This window comes from Temnothorax curvispinosus, unplaced genomic scaffold, assembly GCF_003070985.1.
Source record: "Temnothorax curvispinosus isolate PA1 unplaced genomic scaffold, ASM307098v1 QBEX01009517.1, whole genome shotgun sequence".
In the NCBI taxonomy this organism is placed as follows: domain Eukaryota; kingdom Metazoa; phylum Arthropoda; class Insecta; order Hymenoptera; family Formicidae; genus Temnothorax; species Temnothorax curvispinosus.
Window position 1 is genome coordinate 531,983 of NW_020219297.1, and position 16,578 is coordinate 548,560.

General features: G+C 45.7%; 2 protein-coding genes across 5 annotated transcripts in view; one reads left to right on the top strand and one right to left on the bottom strand.

The window, feature by feature from the left end:
• The first annotated feature begins 291 nt into the window (after positions 1–291).
• On the top strand, positions 292–4,603 carry LOC112459101 (ribosome biogenesis protein BMS1 homolog). Its single transcript, XM_025023058.1, has 3 exons — positions 292–401; positions 563–1,486; positions 1,626–4,603. Exons 2-3 carry the CDS (start codon positions 633–635, stop codon positions 4,540–4,542), a joined length of 3,771 nt encoding a protein of 1,256 aa, XP_024878826.1. The 5' UTR covers positions 292–401; positions 563–632; the 3' UTR covers positions 4,543–4,603.
• A 72-nt stretch (positions 4,604–4,675) lies between these two features.
• Positions 4,676–16,578, bottom strand: part of LOC112459100 (filamin-A) — a 47,868-nt gene continuing 35,965 nt past the window's right edge. For 2 of the 4 annotated variants that reach the window (XM_025023055.1, XM_025023054.1), the window contains exons 15-40: positions 14,726–14,872; positions 14,423–14,650; positions 14,038–14,352; positions 13,636–13,854; positions 13,201–13,521; positions 11,550–11,771; positions 11,272–11,459; positions 10,905–11,109; positions 10,695–10,832; positions 10,446–10,619; positions 10,060–10,367; positions 9,755–9,983; positions 9,549–9,677; positions 9,245–9,460; positions 8,958–9,134; positions 8,528–8,767; positions 8,298–8,441; positions 7,274–7,432; positions 7,028–7,176; positions 6,757–6,943; positions 6,417–6,679; positions 6,163–6,334; positions 5,870–6,088; positions 5,595–5,791; positions 5,115–5,417; positions 4,676–4,860 (exon numbers count right to left, since the gene is read on the bottom strand). In XM_025023055.1, coding sequence (XP_024878823.1) covers positions 4,792–4,860; positions 5,115–5,417; positions 5,595–5,791; positions 5,870–6,088; positions 6,163–6,334; positions 6,417–6,679; positions 6,757–6,943; positions 7,028–7,176; positions 7,274–7,432; positions 8,298–8,441; positions 8,528–8,767; positions 8,958–9,134; positions 9,245–9,460; positions 9,549–9,677; positions 9,755–9,983; positions 10,060–10,367; positions 10,446–10,619; positions 10,695–10,832; positions 10,905–11,109; positions 11,272–11,459; positions 11,550–11,771; positions 13,201–13,521; positions 13,636–13,854; positions 14,038–14,352; positions 14,423–14,650; positions 14,726–14,872 — 5,318 coding nt within the window. In that variant the 3' untranslated portion in view covers positions 4,676–4,791. Of the gene's footprint in view, positions 4,861–5,114; positions 5,418–5,594; positions 5,792–5,869; positions 6,089–6,162; positions 6,335–6,416; positions 6,680–6,756; positions 6,944–7,027; positions 7,177–7,273; positions 7,433–8,297; positions 8,442–8,527; positions 8,768–8,957; positions 9,135–9,244; positions 9,461–9,548; positions 9,678–9,754; positions 9,984–10,059; positions 10,368–10,445; positions 10,620–10,694; positions 10,833–10,904; positions 11,110–11,271; positions 11,460–11,549; positions 12,739–13,200; positions 13,522–13,635; positions 13,855–14,037; positions 14,353–14,422; positions 14,651–14,725; positions 14,873–15,851; positions 16,066–16,578 lie in introns of those variants that run through there. The other 2 variants (XM_025023056.1, XM_025023057.1) reach the window with 2 other exon arrangements.

Here is a 16,578-nt window from a genome sequence, read left to right on the forward strand (position 1 = left end):
TGCCGAAACCAGCTTGGCATTCAAAGTGTTAATAAAATAATTAATGTAAGCTTTAAAATTGTGCTGTAAAATTGTGAAAAAATAGACAAGAATTGAAAAAGAAAATTATATATCTTCAAAATTTGGAAATCTCAAAATTATAATTCTTGAAAATATTGGAACATTTTTAGAATATCTCTGCCGATTATGTTTTCCTTCTACCTTACCGATGTTCGCTGTTGTCACGTTATCATATTACGATAAAAAATATAATAGTAAAGGCTTTTGATTTGTTTCACACGGAGCACGGAGCCGGGAGCGCTGAATCCATGCGTGAAATAACCTAAAATTTGAAACCGAGGACTTGCCCACGTGCGTTGTATTTGTGTGCATAATCGTTAACTAATTTCCCTTTTCGCGGAGTAAGTTTATATCTCTGTTTATTTAAAAGCCCATAAATATTAACAAAAATAATATTTCCAAATATCGACAAATGTAATTATAATATAGAAATCCCAGACTGTCGGTAATTTTAGGCTAGAAACTTGTTGATATACACTACAGTAATGTTTTATTATTACAGCAATATGTTACGGGCTTTCTAATTGACACTAAATAAGCAGAAAGGAGCGAGAAAGTAAAGAGGCGCCGATATGTCGTCCGCGATGGACGATACGGTGAAGCACAAGAGCCACAGGGACCGCAATGCGGGCCGTAAGGCGGAGAAGAAGAAGGCCAAGAAGACGCACGTTCAGGAACTGTCGGACAAGCAGAAGAATCCGAAAGCGTTCACCTTCCATTCGGCGATTAAAGCGGAGAGGAGGTTCAGGCGTAAGGAGGATATCGAAACCAAGAGGCAGCACATACCTTTAGTCGACAGAACGCCCTTGGAGCCACCGCCGGTCTTGGTGGCTGTGGTAGGACCGCCGAAGGTGGGAAAGTCGCTGGTCATTCAATGCTTGATCAAGAGCTACGTCAGACAGCCGTTGACCAACATACTTGGCCCGGTCACCGTTGTGTCGGGCAAGAAGCGGAGGATCACCTTCATGGAGTGCAACAACGACGTCAACAGCATGATCGACATCGCCAAGGTGGCGGACTTGGTGCTGCTGCTGGTGGACGCCTCCTTCGGATTCGAGATGGAGATATTTGAGTTTCTGAACATATGCCAGGTGCACGGTATGCCCAGAATTATGGGGGTACTCACTCACCTGGATCTGATAAAGAACGCGAGGCACATGAGGAAGACCAAGAAGACGTTGAAGCATCGGTTCTGGACGGAGGTGTACGCCGGCGCGAAATTGTTCTACCTCTCTGGATTGCTGCACGACGAGTACCTCCGCACGGAGATAAAGAATCTGGCGCGATTTATATCGGTCATGAAATTCAGGCCGTTGAATTGGCGCACCACCCATCCCTACATACTCGCTGATAGATTGGAGGACTTGACGCCACCGGAATTGATCAGGAAGAATCCGAAGGTTGACCGAAATATCAGTTTGTACGGGTATGTGTATGAGATAATTGAGTTGATCTTGAGTTATCTTCAAATTGATTGTATCTGAAACGCATTTTAAAGTTAATCAAAATTTCACGTATCAAAGTCTTCATTATACATTTTAATAAGTGATTGAATTTGCTTCCAGATACGTCAGAGGAATACCTCTGAACAAGGAGACATCCATTCATATACCTGGCTGCGGAGACATGAGGATCAAGGATGTGAACTTTCTGCCGGATCCTTGTCCGCTACCGGAGCATATTAAGAAGCGAGCCCTAGTGGAGAAGGAACGGCTGATTTATGCACCGTTCTCCGGCGTCGGTGGCATAGTTTACGACAAAGACGCCGTTTACGTGGAGTTGGGTGGCAGCCATTCCTTCAAAGAAGAGGATACAGGCTTAGCTGGCGCTTTAATGGATACGCAGGAGACGCTGGACCAGAAACTGCAGCACAGCGAGCTGAAACTGTTCAGCGACGCCGCGCCGATTAAGTCGCAGGACGTGAACGAAAGTATGGCTCCTTATACGGGCGAATTGGTGACAGAGAATGGAAGAGTTCGACGAAAAGTAATATTTAAAGACGAAGTAGCTACGCAAAATACCTTGAACAAGGATAATGGTGATAATCTAATAAAACATGAAGATGAAGATGACGAAGATGACAGTGATGACGATAATGACTACAAAATGGATGAAAATGATGACAGTGATAACGATAATGAGTACAAAATGGATGAAAATGACGAAAGTGAATCGAGCGACGAGGAGACTTCGGAAAAATCTAATGAAAAGGGCGTTAAGAGGAAAAACACTGAGGAAGGCAATGTAGAAAAGAAAAAGAAGAGGGACTCGATTAATTCAGCTATCGAAAATTATGTAGATGTCGATGAATCTGAATTAACGAACAATAAGAAGATAGATATTCCTCAAGAAAATGCAGGAGTGTATCATTCCTTGAGTAAAGAATCAGATAAATTGATAAAAAATAAGATCTCAGAAGCACTGAGTTTGTTGGAGGCAACAAAGAAACGTGAAAAGCGGGAAATTGATGACGAAAGCTTCGACGAGCTTAGCGACGAAGACTCGCGCGCGGGATTAGAGATGGATGATGCGGATCGGATCAGCGATTTCGAAAACGATGCTTCCGAAAAAGAAGACGAACAAGGAGAAGATGAAGGAGAAGAGAAAGGAGACATCAAGATGGATGAGAGCGAGGAGGAAGTCGCGGATGAATTTAAATGGAGAAGGAATTTAATTGAGAAAGCGAGAGAAGCCTATGTAAATCGCGCGCAAAGCAACAAGAACTTAATGAAGATGGTTTACGGAGTATTCGATAATAGTAACGTGATGGAAGAGAAAGAGGACAAGGAGGAGGAGAAGCTCGGCGAGAATATCGGTGGAATATTCCGCGTGGTACAAGAGCAGCAGAAGCAGAAGGTACTTGAGCGACAATTGCAGAATCAGGAGGAGTCTGTTTTCTTCACGATGGAGAGCCCACGCGATTGGCTGGAAGAGGAGAACAAGGCATTACTGATCAATCGTTTCGTGACGGGCAAGTGGAAGGAATCGGAGGATGCCGAGGAGCTTTTAAAGCTGGATGACGAGGATTTATATGGTGACTTCGAGGACCTAGAGACCGGGGAGAAGCATAAAGCAGAGGACGCGGCTCCCAAGGAGTTGTCGGCAGACGAGACGGAGGAGCAGAAGAAGCTCTTGGAAAAGAAAAAGAAGTTGAAAGAGCAATTCGACGCGGAGTATGACAATACGGAAAAGAAAACGTACTACGATGAGCTGAAGGCCGAGGTAGAGAGACAGGCGGGCATTAACAAGTCAGAGTTCGAAGGGCTGGACGACGATATTAGGGTCCAGCTGGAGGGCTACCGTCCTGGCATGTACGTGCGCGTGGAAATCGAGGCAGTGCCGTCCGAGCTGATAACGCATCTAGACCCGACGTATCCGATCATCATCGGCGGCCTGTTGCACGGCGAGGAGAACATCGGCTACGTGCAGACGCGAATCAAGAAGCACCGATGGTATTCAAGGATCTTGAAGAGTCGCGACCCGCTTATATTCTCCATAGGCTGGCGTAGATTTCAGTCGCTGCCGATTTACTCCAAACTGGAGGACAATTTGCGTCACCGGATGCTGAAATACACGCCGGAGCACGTGGCGTGCATGGGTCACTTTTGGGGCCCGATCACTCCGCAGGGTACCGGAGTTCTGGCGGTGCAGGACGTCGCGAGCAGAGAACCGGGTTTCCGCATCGCGGCGACCGGTGCGATCGTGGAGTTGGACAAGAGCACGCAGGTGGTGAAGAAGCTCAAGCTCACCGGCGTGCCAATGAAGATCTACCGCAAGACCGCGTTCATCAAGGACATGTTCAACAGCGCGCTCGAGGTCGCCAAGTTCGAAGGTGCCCGAATCAAGACGGTTTCGGGTATTCGTGGTCAAATCAAGAAGGCGATTGCCAAGCCGGAAGGCTGCTTCCGCGCCACGTTCGAGGATAAGATAATGCTGAGCGACATAGTATTTTGCAGGACGTGGTACAAGGTCGACGTGCCGCGCTTCTACAATCCGGTGACATCGCTGCTGTTGCCACCCGCGGAGAAGAATCGATGGCGCGGTATGAAGACTACGGGTCAGCTGAAGCGAGAGATGAATATTCACGCCGAACCCAACAAAGACTCTATATACACGCCGGTTGAGCGAGACGTCAAGGTATTCAGGCCGCTGTTCATCCCACGCAAGTTGCAAAAGGAGCTCCCGTACAGGGACAAGCCTAAACTCGAGCCCATACCGCACTTGCGTAAGCCCAAATTCAAGCAAGGCAGAGTCGCCGTAGTACGCGAGCCCCAAGAAGAGAAGATCGCGCGTATAATGAAGATGATCAGAACGAATTACACGCAAAAACAGAAACAGGCGAAGGAGGCCATGACAAAGAGGATAACGGCGTACCAGGCGAAAATCGCAGAGGAGGAAGCCAAGAAGATGATGAAGCAAAAGCAGGTGAAGAAGGATATCTTTAGGGATCTCAGTAAGCTGGAAAAGAAAAAGAATCGGTGAGGTTTCTGAGACAGGATATGAATATAGATTGAAATATCTTGAAATTGAGAAACTGTACATAATTTTTCCACATACGAATATATAGCCTGAAAATAAATAAATATATATATATATATATATACATATATATATATTTAATCGGAATGTTGAGTTTATTGGAAACGTTTGCACATAAGTTACAATAATTATCATATATTATCGAATATATTAGTCCATACAAAATATAACAATGTTAGAGCTGCGGCGTTTTTACAATATAGTTTGCGATCCACGCCACGATGTGATAGTATGATGGCCTGTCGAATAATTATCTCCGCCCTGAAATTACATACATCCAGACATTACGGTATCTATTTTAATGCCACTTGTACAATAGCCATTAAATATAATCATGTAAACACTGTAAACAGTTACATAACTCATTAAAAGTAATATATAATAGTATATATAATATGGTTTATAAGTATTTAATTATGTATAATTTCGTTTAAATGTCCGTATACGATCAAATCGCATTTCTCTCCATAATTTTTATATATAAAGTCAGAAGGATAATTATATGTAATTCTTACTTGTGTGAGCATTAGTAATTCGTCTTGCGTGTCGACGATTTTAACGGGGAACGGAGAACCTGGCACCAAGACACCAGCCCAACGAACCTCCACTCTGTAGTCCCCGGGTTCCGTCGGATCGTACCGACAGAGAATGATTCGGTCCTTTTGAGTCTCTCGTTGCATCTCCACCCTGAACGCTCCCTTAGGCCCACGTACTCTCACTGTAAGCTGACCGGCGCCGGCGCCTCGCGTGTCGCAGATAAATCGCGATTGGAAAGTCGCCAGTACGCCGTGCTCGATTCCCGGTCCGTAGACACGAACCTAATGTTTCGGACATTAATTAAAATTAAAATTTAATTTCGATAAATATCTTAATATCCTTAGTTTTATTGACTGAAATATATCAAACTTAATGAACGCTAGATTTTAACTTGGAAAATTTTGATGCTTTGGAACTACTATTCTTGTTAGCAAACTGAAATATTCAATATTAGATACCTTTGAAGCATCCGGGGCTCCGGAGACGCGTAACGTAAACGGAGAACCAGGAACGTGTTCTCCAGCATATTTGATCGTTAATGCGTGTCGTCCCGCCTCCTGAGGCTTCACGTTCAACGTGAACGTGGCATCGCCGTGATCGTACAGCTCGCAATACGCTACTTTGTGCGGTCCAACGCAATGCGCCGTTAACTCACCTGCGAAACGAGTCTTCAATTTAAAAAAATGTTGGAAGTAATATATAATTTTATTATAAGCGTGAAACGAGTTTTTACCTGGTCCAGCTCTTCTAGTATCGATAAAACTTCTGATTTCTTGTCCGACGACACCATGCTTCAGTCCATCTCCGGAACAGATAACCCTGGACGCGTCGGCCGCACTCGTAACGTTAATTTGCAATGGGCAACCCTTCAATTGTCTCCCATTCCACGACACGGTCATCAAAAGCGGATCCGGCGTTAGCGGTATATAGCTTGCACGATAAACGCTGTCGCCTGTTTCATCCAAAAAACATTTAGAGTTGCATTTTTCATCTCCATTTAACTTCGTTTATCTTTCTTTTTCTTACCCAAATGTTGTAACATGACGTTAAGTTCGCTGGTAGGCGAAAACAATTGCACTTTCGGAGTTCCGCTACCGGCTTGAGAACCGTCTATGGTAAAACTGACTTCCTCGCCGCACTTGGCCGACGTTAATCCTCGTCCCTTTAATAACACTCGGCTTGTGTCCTGCACTGGCGGCTAAAAAGATCAACAACGATAATTGCAGTAAAATATATAGTCGAAAGCGTGTTTAAAATCGAATCTCTGATTGATGAGAAACCTCCAAATCCTGCACGAGCGCGAGTTTCGGTGCACCGGGAAACGGTGTGCCGTTGAACAGTATCTCCAGGCGATGTTCGCCGTTGCTTATCTGCGGCGGAACGAGCTTCAACCTATTGCTAGATGTCATTTCGAAGGCGAGAGGGTGATCGCCGACAGTTCCACTGATTTCGCCGGGTCCGGCCTCTGCGGTGTCAAAGCTGATCTTGTTCGACGGATGCAATTTCAAGCGACCAATATCATCGCATACAGCGGACCAGCCACCTATAATCAATCGCGAATGCAATCGTAAGTTCAACAGAAACATCCTGGGAGTATTAAATACCGTTTCAATTATTCACCGATAACACGAAGATTCCGCGTGTCAATGATCTTCGGATGCCACGGAGATCCCGGCAGTTGTTGCCCGGCGGAAACGACCCTCACGTCGAACACTCCGACTTCACTCGGCACGTAAGACACGTTCCACGTGCCGGGATTAGCGCCGGCTTCAATGGTGGCCTTAGAAACACTGTCCGGTCCGTCCACCTGCGACGCGCACGGTTCAATTAAAAAAGAATCCCGTACATCCTACGCACAACTTGACGAAGCAACTTCTGTACTACGTCGTACCTGAACCGCCGGCGGACTTCTCGTGCCGGTGACGATAAAGTGTGCCGGTTTACCCACATGACCGCTCAGCAATCCTTCGCCTTTCGCGCGAGCCTGCCCGACCGCGTCGACGGTGCATACCACGGGACTTCCAGGTACGGAACATCCGCCTATCACCAGCAATTATGAATACAATATAAAAAATACAAACAACGCGAGAGAGACTTCTTTCTCAAGATTAAGCTCCTTACGTCTAAACGTAATTACCGTAAGTGACGTTGATCATGTAGGTACCGGGTACGCTGGGCGAGAACTCGATCATCTCGGCGCCATCGTTGAGCGGAGTGACCTGCAGCGGGATCTCTTGGCCCGATGGGCTTGTCGCCGTCACGTCCAGGTCGGCCGTCCCAGCGTCGGCTTTCATCACTGTAATCATCCAACGAATTGCGCAAACGATTATCCGCTATTCTTACGTCTGTTGTCGCCGAACGAACGAGTGGTCGCACTCTTCAATTGGTATCGTGCCGCGCGCGATGTGTATCGTGACTGTTCATTATGCGCGTAGCGCAAGGCTATTTGAAAGTAGTCTACGTCTACGTTTGAGCTATCTGCTGCGATTATGTTCTACGGCCTTGAAACGTAGTTGCATAGTGCACTAGAAAACGCTCGCCACTTTCTCCCGCCTATGCGTACGCGGCACATTTACATAAGCGCGTCGGACACAACGGTGAAATACACTTACGTCTTGAATAATATTGTGCCCTCGAGCGTTCACGTTCCAATCTAAACGATTACTTAGCAGTTAACGCTTTTCTCTAAATTCCAATAACTTGATTCCGATCGTATCGCTCAATTTAGGTCACGTCGATACTTTCTTCGCGCGTGAAAACGATCTTGTTCGCACGCTAACGAAAATATTGAATCGTATACATATGTAATACGCATATGAAAGGTATTTTTAGAAAATATAACGAATATAAGCTTTAAAGTTTACATTAACTATCTTATAAAATAATAATGTTAATCGAATAAAATTCACAATAAAATCGATTGCCTTTTTTTATGATTTCTGGTGCATTTTTGGCATTTTTTAAGTTTTATGTTAAGTTTGTTAATAATAAATAAAGAAAACATTGATGACACTTTTAATTTGCAAGTTGCTACAGCAAAATTGTTATAATTGCTGAAAATGTTTTTATGCCTACTTCCATATGTTTAATCTCCTTTACTACTACATCGATCACGCGTGTAAGAAGATGCATGCAATATACGCATTGTAACTATCACTCACGTTTGAATGCGATGTGGTCGTGAACAGAAATCGTCATGGGACCTAGTTCCTGAAGCTTTACTTTAGCTGCGTCGAAAGCTTGACAGAAGAATGGCGAGCCCAATACCGGCTTCGCTCCGTGCAACACGTCGATTTTATATGTGCCTAAGATAATTCAATAATAATTCAGTTCCTCTCTGAGAAATAAATTCTCAAGATATCTCATATATTACGATTTTCTCTGATCTTACCAACGCTATTCGTCGTGAATTCGGCAAGCAGATTGCCGTCGCGATGCTGATAACAACGTACGGGTACGGCATTACCCTGCGGACCGCTGATAACGACGTCAAACTCCTTGCCAGGACGCCCGAGAGTCTCGATCGTGAAAGATGTTATTTTTCCAACACACGATTGATACAGACCTAATCCCGTGGCCGTCACTTCCCGTCCTCCCGTTGGACCACGTACCGTCACATCCAATGGACTCCCTGCAAATTAGTATTATTAAGCTAAATTAGAATACGTCAAGTATTAATAAAAAAATAAGTACAGCTAAGTTATAATATATATGATATTTATAAATAAAGATATATAATCTCTGATAATTTATAATTAAAATTTTCATGTTCATAAACTTTAGCACAATGAGAATAATTTTGTTAAATAAACATAAGATACCCGGAATATGGACTTCGTTGTATTTTATGTGAACTCTGTGAGGCGCGGCTCGCGTGGGATGGAACACAATTTCATAAACACCATTCTCCCTTTCTCTTACTAGACTGTCCACATCAGCACCACCTGCACGCACATTGACGGATAATTTACCAGGACCAGCTTCCTTTGATGCAACGACTGTAAAAGAGAGAAATCAAATGCGTATTTTTATTTCAAAAATAATTTACGTCTTACTAAATTAATATCTACTAGACCAACTATTAAAGCTGAAACATCCTAATAATTACCTAAAATAGTTCCTGGCCGATGACAAACCGCGTCCGCTATTTCCTTGATGGAAACTTTGCTGGGATCGAAAGCTTGGAGTGTCTGCGAACTGACCATCTTGTGTCCGTCGTTGAATATTATACTGTACGATCCTACTTGTCGCGTTCGAACTTCCACGCGATATAAACTGGACGATAATTTGGTTAACGTGCACGGAATAATTATTCCATCCGGACCTAAACAAAAAAAGAAAATCATAAAACACATTATAGATAAGTTTTTAAAAAATTCTCATAATCGTGGTAATTTAGGCAAATAATTTACCGGTTACTTCCGCGGCTACAGGACCATTCAAATCAGACATATCCAGATCTATGTATGCCGTATTACCGACTCGAACCATCGATGGACCATGTAACATGCCACTAACGACGGGGCACTTAAATGGACTCCCTAATATAAAGAAAACATAATTAGTCTCTTTCAAGTTGATTTTTATAGGACGTTGATCAATTAAACTGTTCACAAACCTGGCACATTGTCGTCGTTGAAGCTGATATTAACATAATGTGTACTCGTCGTCTGTGGTACGAATGTGACGTCGTAAAGACCACGAGCGCAAGCCACTACTTCGGCTTTAACAGTGTTGTTCTCCGTGCTCACCACCAGTTCCAGCGTTCCCTCGCCAGCCTCTGCGGCATCAACGGTAAACGTGGTCGCCTGGCCAAGCAACGCCTCCGTGAGACCGGAGACATGTACCTGCAATCATTATGACAGCGTTGAGTTTAACGTTAAAATTATTTAACATATTACAGTCACACAATTCGGAACTTACCTTAGTCACGTCATAAATATTACAGGCGAACGGAGAGCCTTTTATCGATTCTCCGTCCACCAGGACGCTGATGTTGTGTCTACCGACTTCCGTGGGTACAAAGCTCACGTTGTACTTGCCGTCGATGGGCTCGATGGTAATGGGCAGAGCGATACCCGATGGTGGCGTCGCGATAACGTCACAATTCGTGGACGGAGTCTGGGGATCCACGGTAAAGGACATCAACCGCTTCACAGCACCCATTTTCAAATTATGACCGGAAATTGTCGCTTGACCCGCACCTATCACCTTGCAGCTGAACGGTGAACCTGGGAATTCAGATGGGACATTAATAAACGGAACGTATAACCAATAAAACTATGTAATTATATAAATTTTATTCTTACCTGGAACTGGTTCTCCATTGAAACGAACACTGAGACTATGTACAGCGGCTTCTTGTGGCTTAAAATTGACCCTGAACTTCGCGTTGCCCTCGCTTTGCACATAATTCGGAACGTTCTTGCCGTTCACTGCGACTATGATTTCCAGATTTCCAGCCCCGGCTTGACTGGCATTGACTAGATTAAAATTATAACATATTTTACATAATTGGTTCGTCGCATTACAAAGAGAATTAAAGAAAATTATCTTACTGCTGAAGAATATCGGTTTCCCAACGACCCCGCTATTTATATCCGTCACCTTGACTTTATCAGCGTTATAAGCTTTAACGAGAAACGGGCTGCCTTCCACGTGCGATCCATTGAGCTTTACTTCGACGCTGTGATCGCCTATATTATGAATAATTAATTTAAATACGTGATATATAATTTCACAATAGTATTTTTACTTAATTTACGCACCAGTATCCTTCGGGGTAAATCCAGCGGTGTAGGTACCAGGACTGTTCTGCTTAACGTGTACAGATAAACTCTCTCTGGTGGGAGAGAGCACCTCGACGACGGGTGTACCGAGAGATGCGTCGGCCTCTATTGTGAAGGTCGCGACACGATTCACAGATACTTTCTCGAGTACCTCGGTTACTAGCACTTTCGCCGTATCACTGACCTATATAGTTTGTTAAACAGAACAAACGCGTTGAATAAAACCTGGATCATCTTACGTTACATAATGCATACCAAGAATTACAAAGATAATTTTAATTTTAAATAATAGAACACTTTCATGCTCAGTTTACGAATTCATGATGTAGAACGAGAAATAAGATACCTGACAGCTGAACGGACTACCAGGCACGTCCTCCGCGTTGAAACGTAAGTCCACGGTGTGCACGATCGGTTCTCGGGGTGTGAACGAGATCGCGTACGTGTGAGGACCCTGCGCCTGTGCCGACGTCGGCACACGTCCGCCGTTTACAGTTACTTCTAGATTACCTGGTCCCGCCTGACTAGTCTCGACTAGAATTAGAAAACAAGATTTACCAACAAATTCGCATAACGCGCATAAACTCGCGTGTCGCAGGCGCAATCGTGTGATAAAAACCGTACCTAAGAAAGTTACGGGCATGCCGATGACACCACGTTTCGCATCCTTCACTTTTATCGCGGTGACGTCGTACACTTTACAGCTGAACGGACTGCCGACCACCGGGATGTTTCGATAGTTCACCGATATCCGGTGCTCGCCGACGACTCTCGGTGTGAACGCCACGCTGCATGTCGTATCTTTGTTGTCAGTGACCTGAGCAGGTACGGCCTGTCCATTGGGTCCTATCAAGTCCGGCGGGTTAGTCGTTTAATATTATTTAGAGTCAAGCCATCTACTTGGGGTGGATCGCAGGGTCACCGGAGCGGCCAGCGAAGAGGTTCGCGCAAGTCCGATCGCTCTCGCTATTGTTATATATGACGTAAACTCGCAACAAGCAACGTTAAAGAAAGCGGACTACGCGTAAGAAATGGCTACGATAAATAAATTGTTACTGTGACTAATATGGGAGAAAGCCGTATATCTCGACCTTATATACGTTATACATCTAGTTCGCTTCAGCTTGGCTCAAACGCGCTTGGGGGAACTAATGTAAGATTATCCTCTAATACGTTTCCAACATGCTTGGCTGAGCAGAGCAACCGCGGCAGAACGAAGACGCATTAAAAAAAACTATGTACTAAGTGTTATCAGATAGAAAAAAATATTTTATAACAGCTTCGTTCATCCATGAGATTGAACGTGATAATGTAAAATGTATGCTAGTTAAAGAAGAAATATTGGAATAGAGAAGAAATATTGGCACTTGTTAAGGCATTGCACATTGCATATTGAAACAATTGCGTATTGAAATCTTAGTTTAAAGGCACGTATCATTGCATTGGAACGTTTAACGATTATACACAACTTAAAGTAAATATATAGCACCATGAACATGGCTTTGACACAAGTCAAATACACCTCGCGAGCACACAAGAAAAGTGGGTGATTACGAAGTGATTAGATACGACTTCCTTAGCTCTCCCACAATCAGTAAAACCCAAATTAAGCGCTCGTAATACTCTCAAGTGGTAACCAACGAGTACAAGAGAAATGTGTGAGTAAAGTGGTAATTAGGCTACCCTTATGCAAGACTTTTCAGAAAAACTGAGTTAGGAACCCACCACCGTGTGCATTAATCCACAAATTAAGATAAAAGGGAGATTAGTTTCTGAGAGGTCTAGTAATGTCGTAGTCTGAAAGCTGGCCGACCTGCAACAGAGAGAGAGACAGGATTGCTCTCAAGCTATATAGATTAACGAGACACAGATGAACAATTCTGTACAAGTCTCCACGACACGTACGTCGTTACGTTCGTGACATTAAAAACAAAACAGGAAATCTCTCTGGTATTAAGTACAAGGTGAATTAATACATGGATGCTTCTGTGCATTTTTGTTGGTGACGTTATATATATACATATACACGTGTGCATGTGCGTGTAAGTTGTGTACATTCACATACATGTGTCACAAGTGTATATTCCTTAACAGAAATATAATTTTGCGAGAAAACATCAATCGCATATTTAAAAAAAAAATTTTATTCGTATAGAACCCTGCTAAAATAATTAATTTACGATCTCTCAAATAAAGCACACATACATGCTAATAAGAAAATTACTTTTGTGACTCGTGCGATATTGTGGAACGAATTTCATGCAGCGACAATTACCTTCAACGTTAACTTCTAAATCTTCCAAGCTACCGGCAACGTTACTGACGGTCAGATAGCTTTGCCGTCCTAATCCAGCGCTGCTTAATGCCTGTCCACTCACAGTTACGTGACTATCGCCGCCCACCCTTGTCACTATAGGGCAGCCAGGCACGGTTTTCTTGTTGAAGGCAATGTTGATAACGTGCTCGCATGCCTCAAACGGCACAAAACTGACGGAGAACCGCGCGTTTCCTTGCGGCGTTACCTGAGTCGGTATGTTTTGACCGCGAGCCGATATCGTGATCTCCAAATTTCCTTCACCAGCTTGACTTGCATCGACTGTGATTGACAAGAAATATTATATCAATTGAATTCTCAGGTTCAATACAATGCATTAGAAACATTTATTGTATCTTGGGAATTAAATACTTAATTTTCAATGCTACTACATACCAGTGAAGTGGGTTGGTTGACCGACACTGCCTCTAGCTACAGGCCCGATTAGCACTTTGTCTGCGTTGAATGCTTTAGCCAAAAACGGCGTGCCATTCACGGGATAGCCATTATATTCTACGCTAATTGAATGTACTCCCACTTCCTTCGGTATAAACTCCGCGGTAAAACCGCTGCTTACGTTACCAGTGACTTTAACTGGCAACTCACTGTTTGGTCCTAAAATACAAAATCCAGGTGTGATTATCCAGCAAGTAATTAAGTATAATTATCTGATAGAATTATTATAAATGTATAAATATATTATTTTATTGAAGTTTTCTAAAAATCTTGAAATATATCACATCGAAGGAATCATATCGTAATCTCTATCGTAAAAAATGTTTAACGAGTTTGACTTACCCCTTACGTAAACCGCTAACTCCGCGCTGCCGCTTCCGTCGACTCCCATGTGAAAGCTGGCAGGTTGGTCGACCGGGATAAGTTCTAAGTGATTCAAACTCAACGTGACTCTACTTGTGTCTGACACATTGCAGATGAAAGGACATCCGCGTACTGCTTCTCCGTTAAACTTTATGTCGATATAATGCGGCTTGGCGACCTCGGGGGTGAAGGATACGAGGCAACGGCCACCGCCCACCACTTGAACGTGATTGGGCACCTCTCCCTCGTTTATGGAGATCTCTAATTGACCTTCTCCAGCAGCGCTGGCATCCACTGCAAATATTACAGGCATTTGAAACACATTCACAGACGCGAGACGGTAAGGTGCGACCTAATGTCTCACCTCTGAATTGACAGGCATGTCCGACCACGGCGCTAGGTACGTCAGTAACTTGGATCAGACTGCTGTTGTACACCTTGGCGACGAGTGGTCCCGCCGGTAGCTTCTGTCCCGCGATGCTGACTTCCACGAGGTGGCTGCCCACTTCGGTGGGCGTGAACTCGACGCGGAACTCGCCGGAACGTCCGGGCTCCTCGTCGATTCTCGCAGGAATGTGCCTCTTCGAGGGTGCTGCAATTTATCCGTGACGTGTCAAACATACTTGCGGCTTGTTCATTCAAAAATAATCAACAGACCGACACTCACTTATGATCTGAACGTCGATCTCGCTGCTGCTGAAACCTAATGCAGACAGCTCGAAGAGGGCGGGACTGCCAGCGGGAACCAGCCTGATGGAATCACCGATCACTGACATCTTCGGTGCAGGCATGATGCCGACTCGCCAAGGTGATCCTGACAATTGAACAATTAGCACGTGATTAATCCAACAGTTTGACACAAAAGACACTCCTCAAACATCTTAATACTCCAAAAAAAAGGAGTTACCGCACCTGACAATTCCGCTTACAGATAACTGATCAAAATTACATTTTAAATCATTTTTCTTATTTGATTTTTAGGCGACTCAGCGGATTATTCCGGAGTACAAGTTTTCTGCAGTTGCACTACATACAGTTGTATTTTCTGCACTTAGAACGAGAGATAAACATACATAATCAGATGTCGAGGGAAAAGAAGGAAAAAAAAGAATACGGTTGCAAAGAACAGGTTTCTAGAGATAAGATGAATCTCCGAATGCTTCTCCGCGACACGGGCGTCGGTCTGTCAATTAAAATTCGCCGACGGCCAACGTGTGGGTCGAGGGGGGCCGATACAGGCGTCATCGCTTCCCACGCTGATTTTCGCGCGTAAACAACGGGCCCGGGTCGCCCTTTCGCGGCGCACCGTTACGCGGATTCGCCGATTATAATAACAGTACTCCGATATAGGCCGGCCGCGCGGCCGCCTCGAATCGAATTCCAGATCCCCCGGAAATGCAACGTGACCCGCCGTCGCCGCGGCCGTGCGCGCGGGGCCAGGTCTCTCCCCCCTAACCTTCCTGCCACGCGCACGATCGACGGCGCTGTCAAACCAGCTTCGCGAGGGGGTGAAAAAATCGTAAATACGTAGATAGATAATCACCCGTGCGTACAGATAATTAACTCGCTCGCGAGATTAAAGACTCGCGAGACGAGAGCACGGGGGAATCGGGAGAAACCGGTATGACTTCGGGGGGGAACCGTAACTCTCTCGCGCGCGGCGTCTTGACGGCGGAGACGCGCGGAAAAACGGGGGCCCCGATCGGCTCCGATTGCCGATTGCTCCGTTTCTCCGTCGTCCGCGGGACTTGTATCTCCACGACGGAAGCCCGAGCACGAGTTTGTCAATTTACCTTGGCGACTCGCGGCACGGGAGGGAACCTGGAAAGACGCTGGAGGAACCTAGATCAAAAAGGGGAGAAAGGGGGAGAGGGGGGGACGGACGGGCGGATCCGGATTGATCCCGCGATCGGGCATACGAATGAAGAAGACGACGACGTCTTGCTGACGCGTTTCACTCGCGCCTCAGAATCCACGGGGCGCCCTGCGACGGGACGGTGCCCCTCGGCCTCGAGGCCGCGCGGCCACGAAATCGGCGGCTGGCTGCGCGCTGCGCGGGACGACGACGTTGATCGCGGCGACGTCGCGGCTTCCCGCAGCCGCATCACGCGGCGAGACCTCGCTCCGTCTCTCTCCTTCCCGTCCTCGGGTGGGCCCGGGCACAATCCTGACAATCCCCTTTGGGCCCGGAGACACGGGAGAACACTCGAGAAACACTCGCGGCGCGGCGAACGAGGCGCGAGAACGTCGGAGAGAACGTCGAAGAGCGAAACACGGAACGCGCGAGCCGACGCAACGCGGCGGACTCGACCGAGACTCGAGCGACGGGACGAGCGTGTGTGCACTGTGTGTGCCCGCGCCGCGGAGTGCGGACCGACCGCCGCCGCCGCTCGGGGCCCGGGCCCAGGGCCGTACGCCCCACGTGGCGCGCGCGGCGGGGGATTGGAGTCGGTGTCGGGATTATGACAGAGATACGATTTCCCGTTTTACCTTACTCCTGTAGAGATACAAATCTGTGGG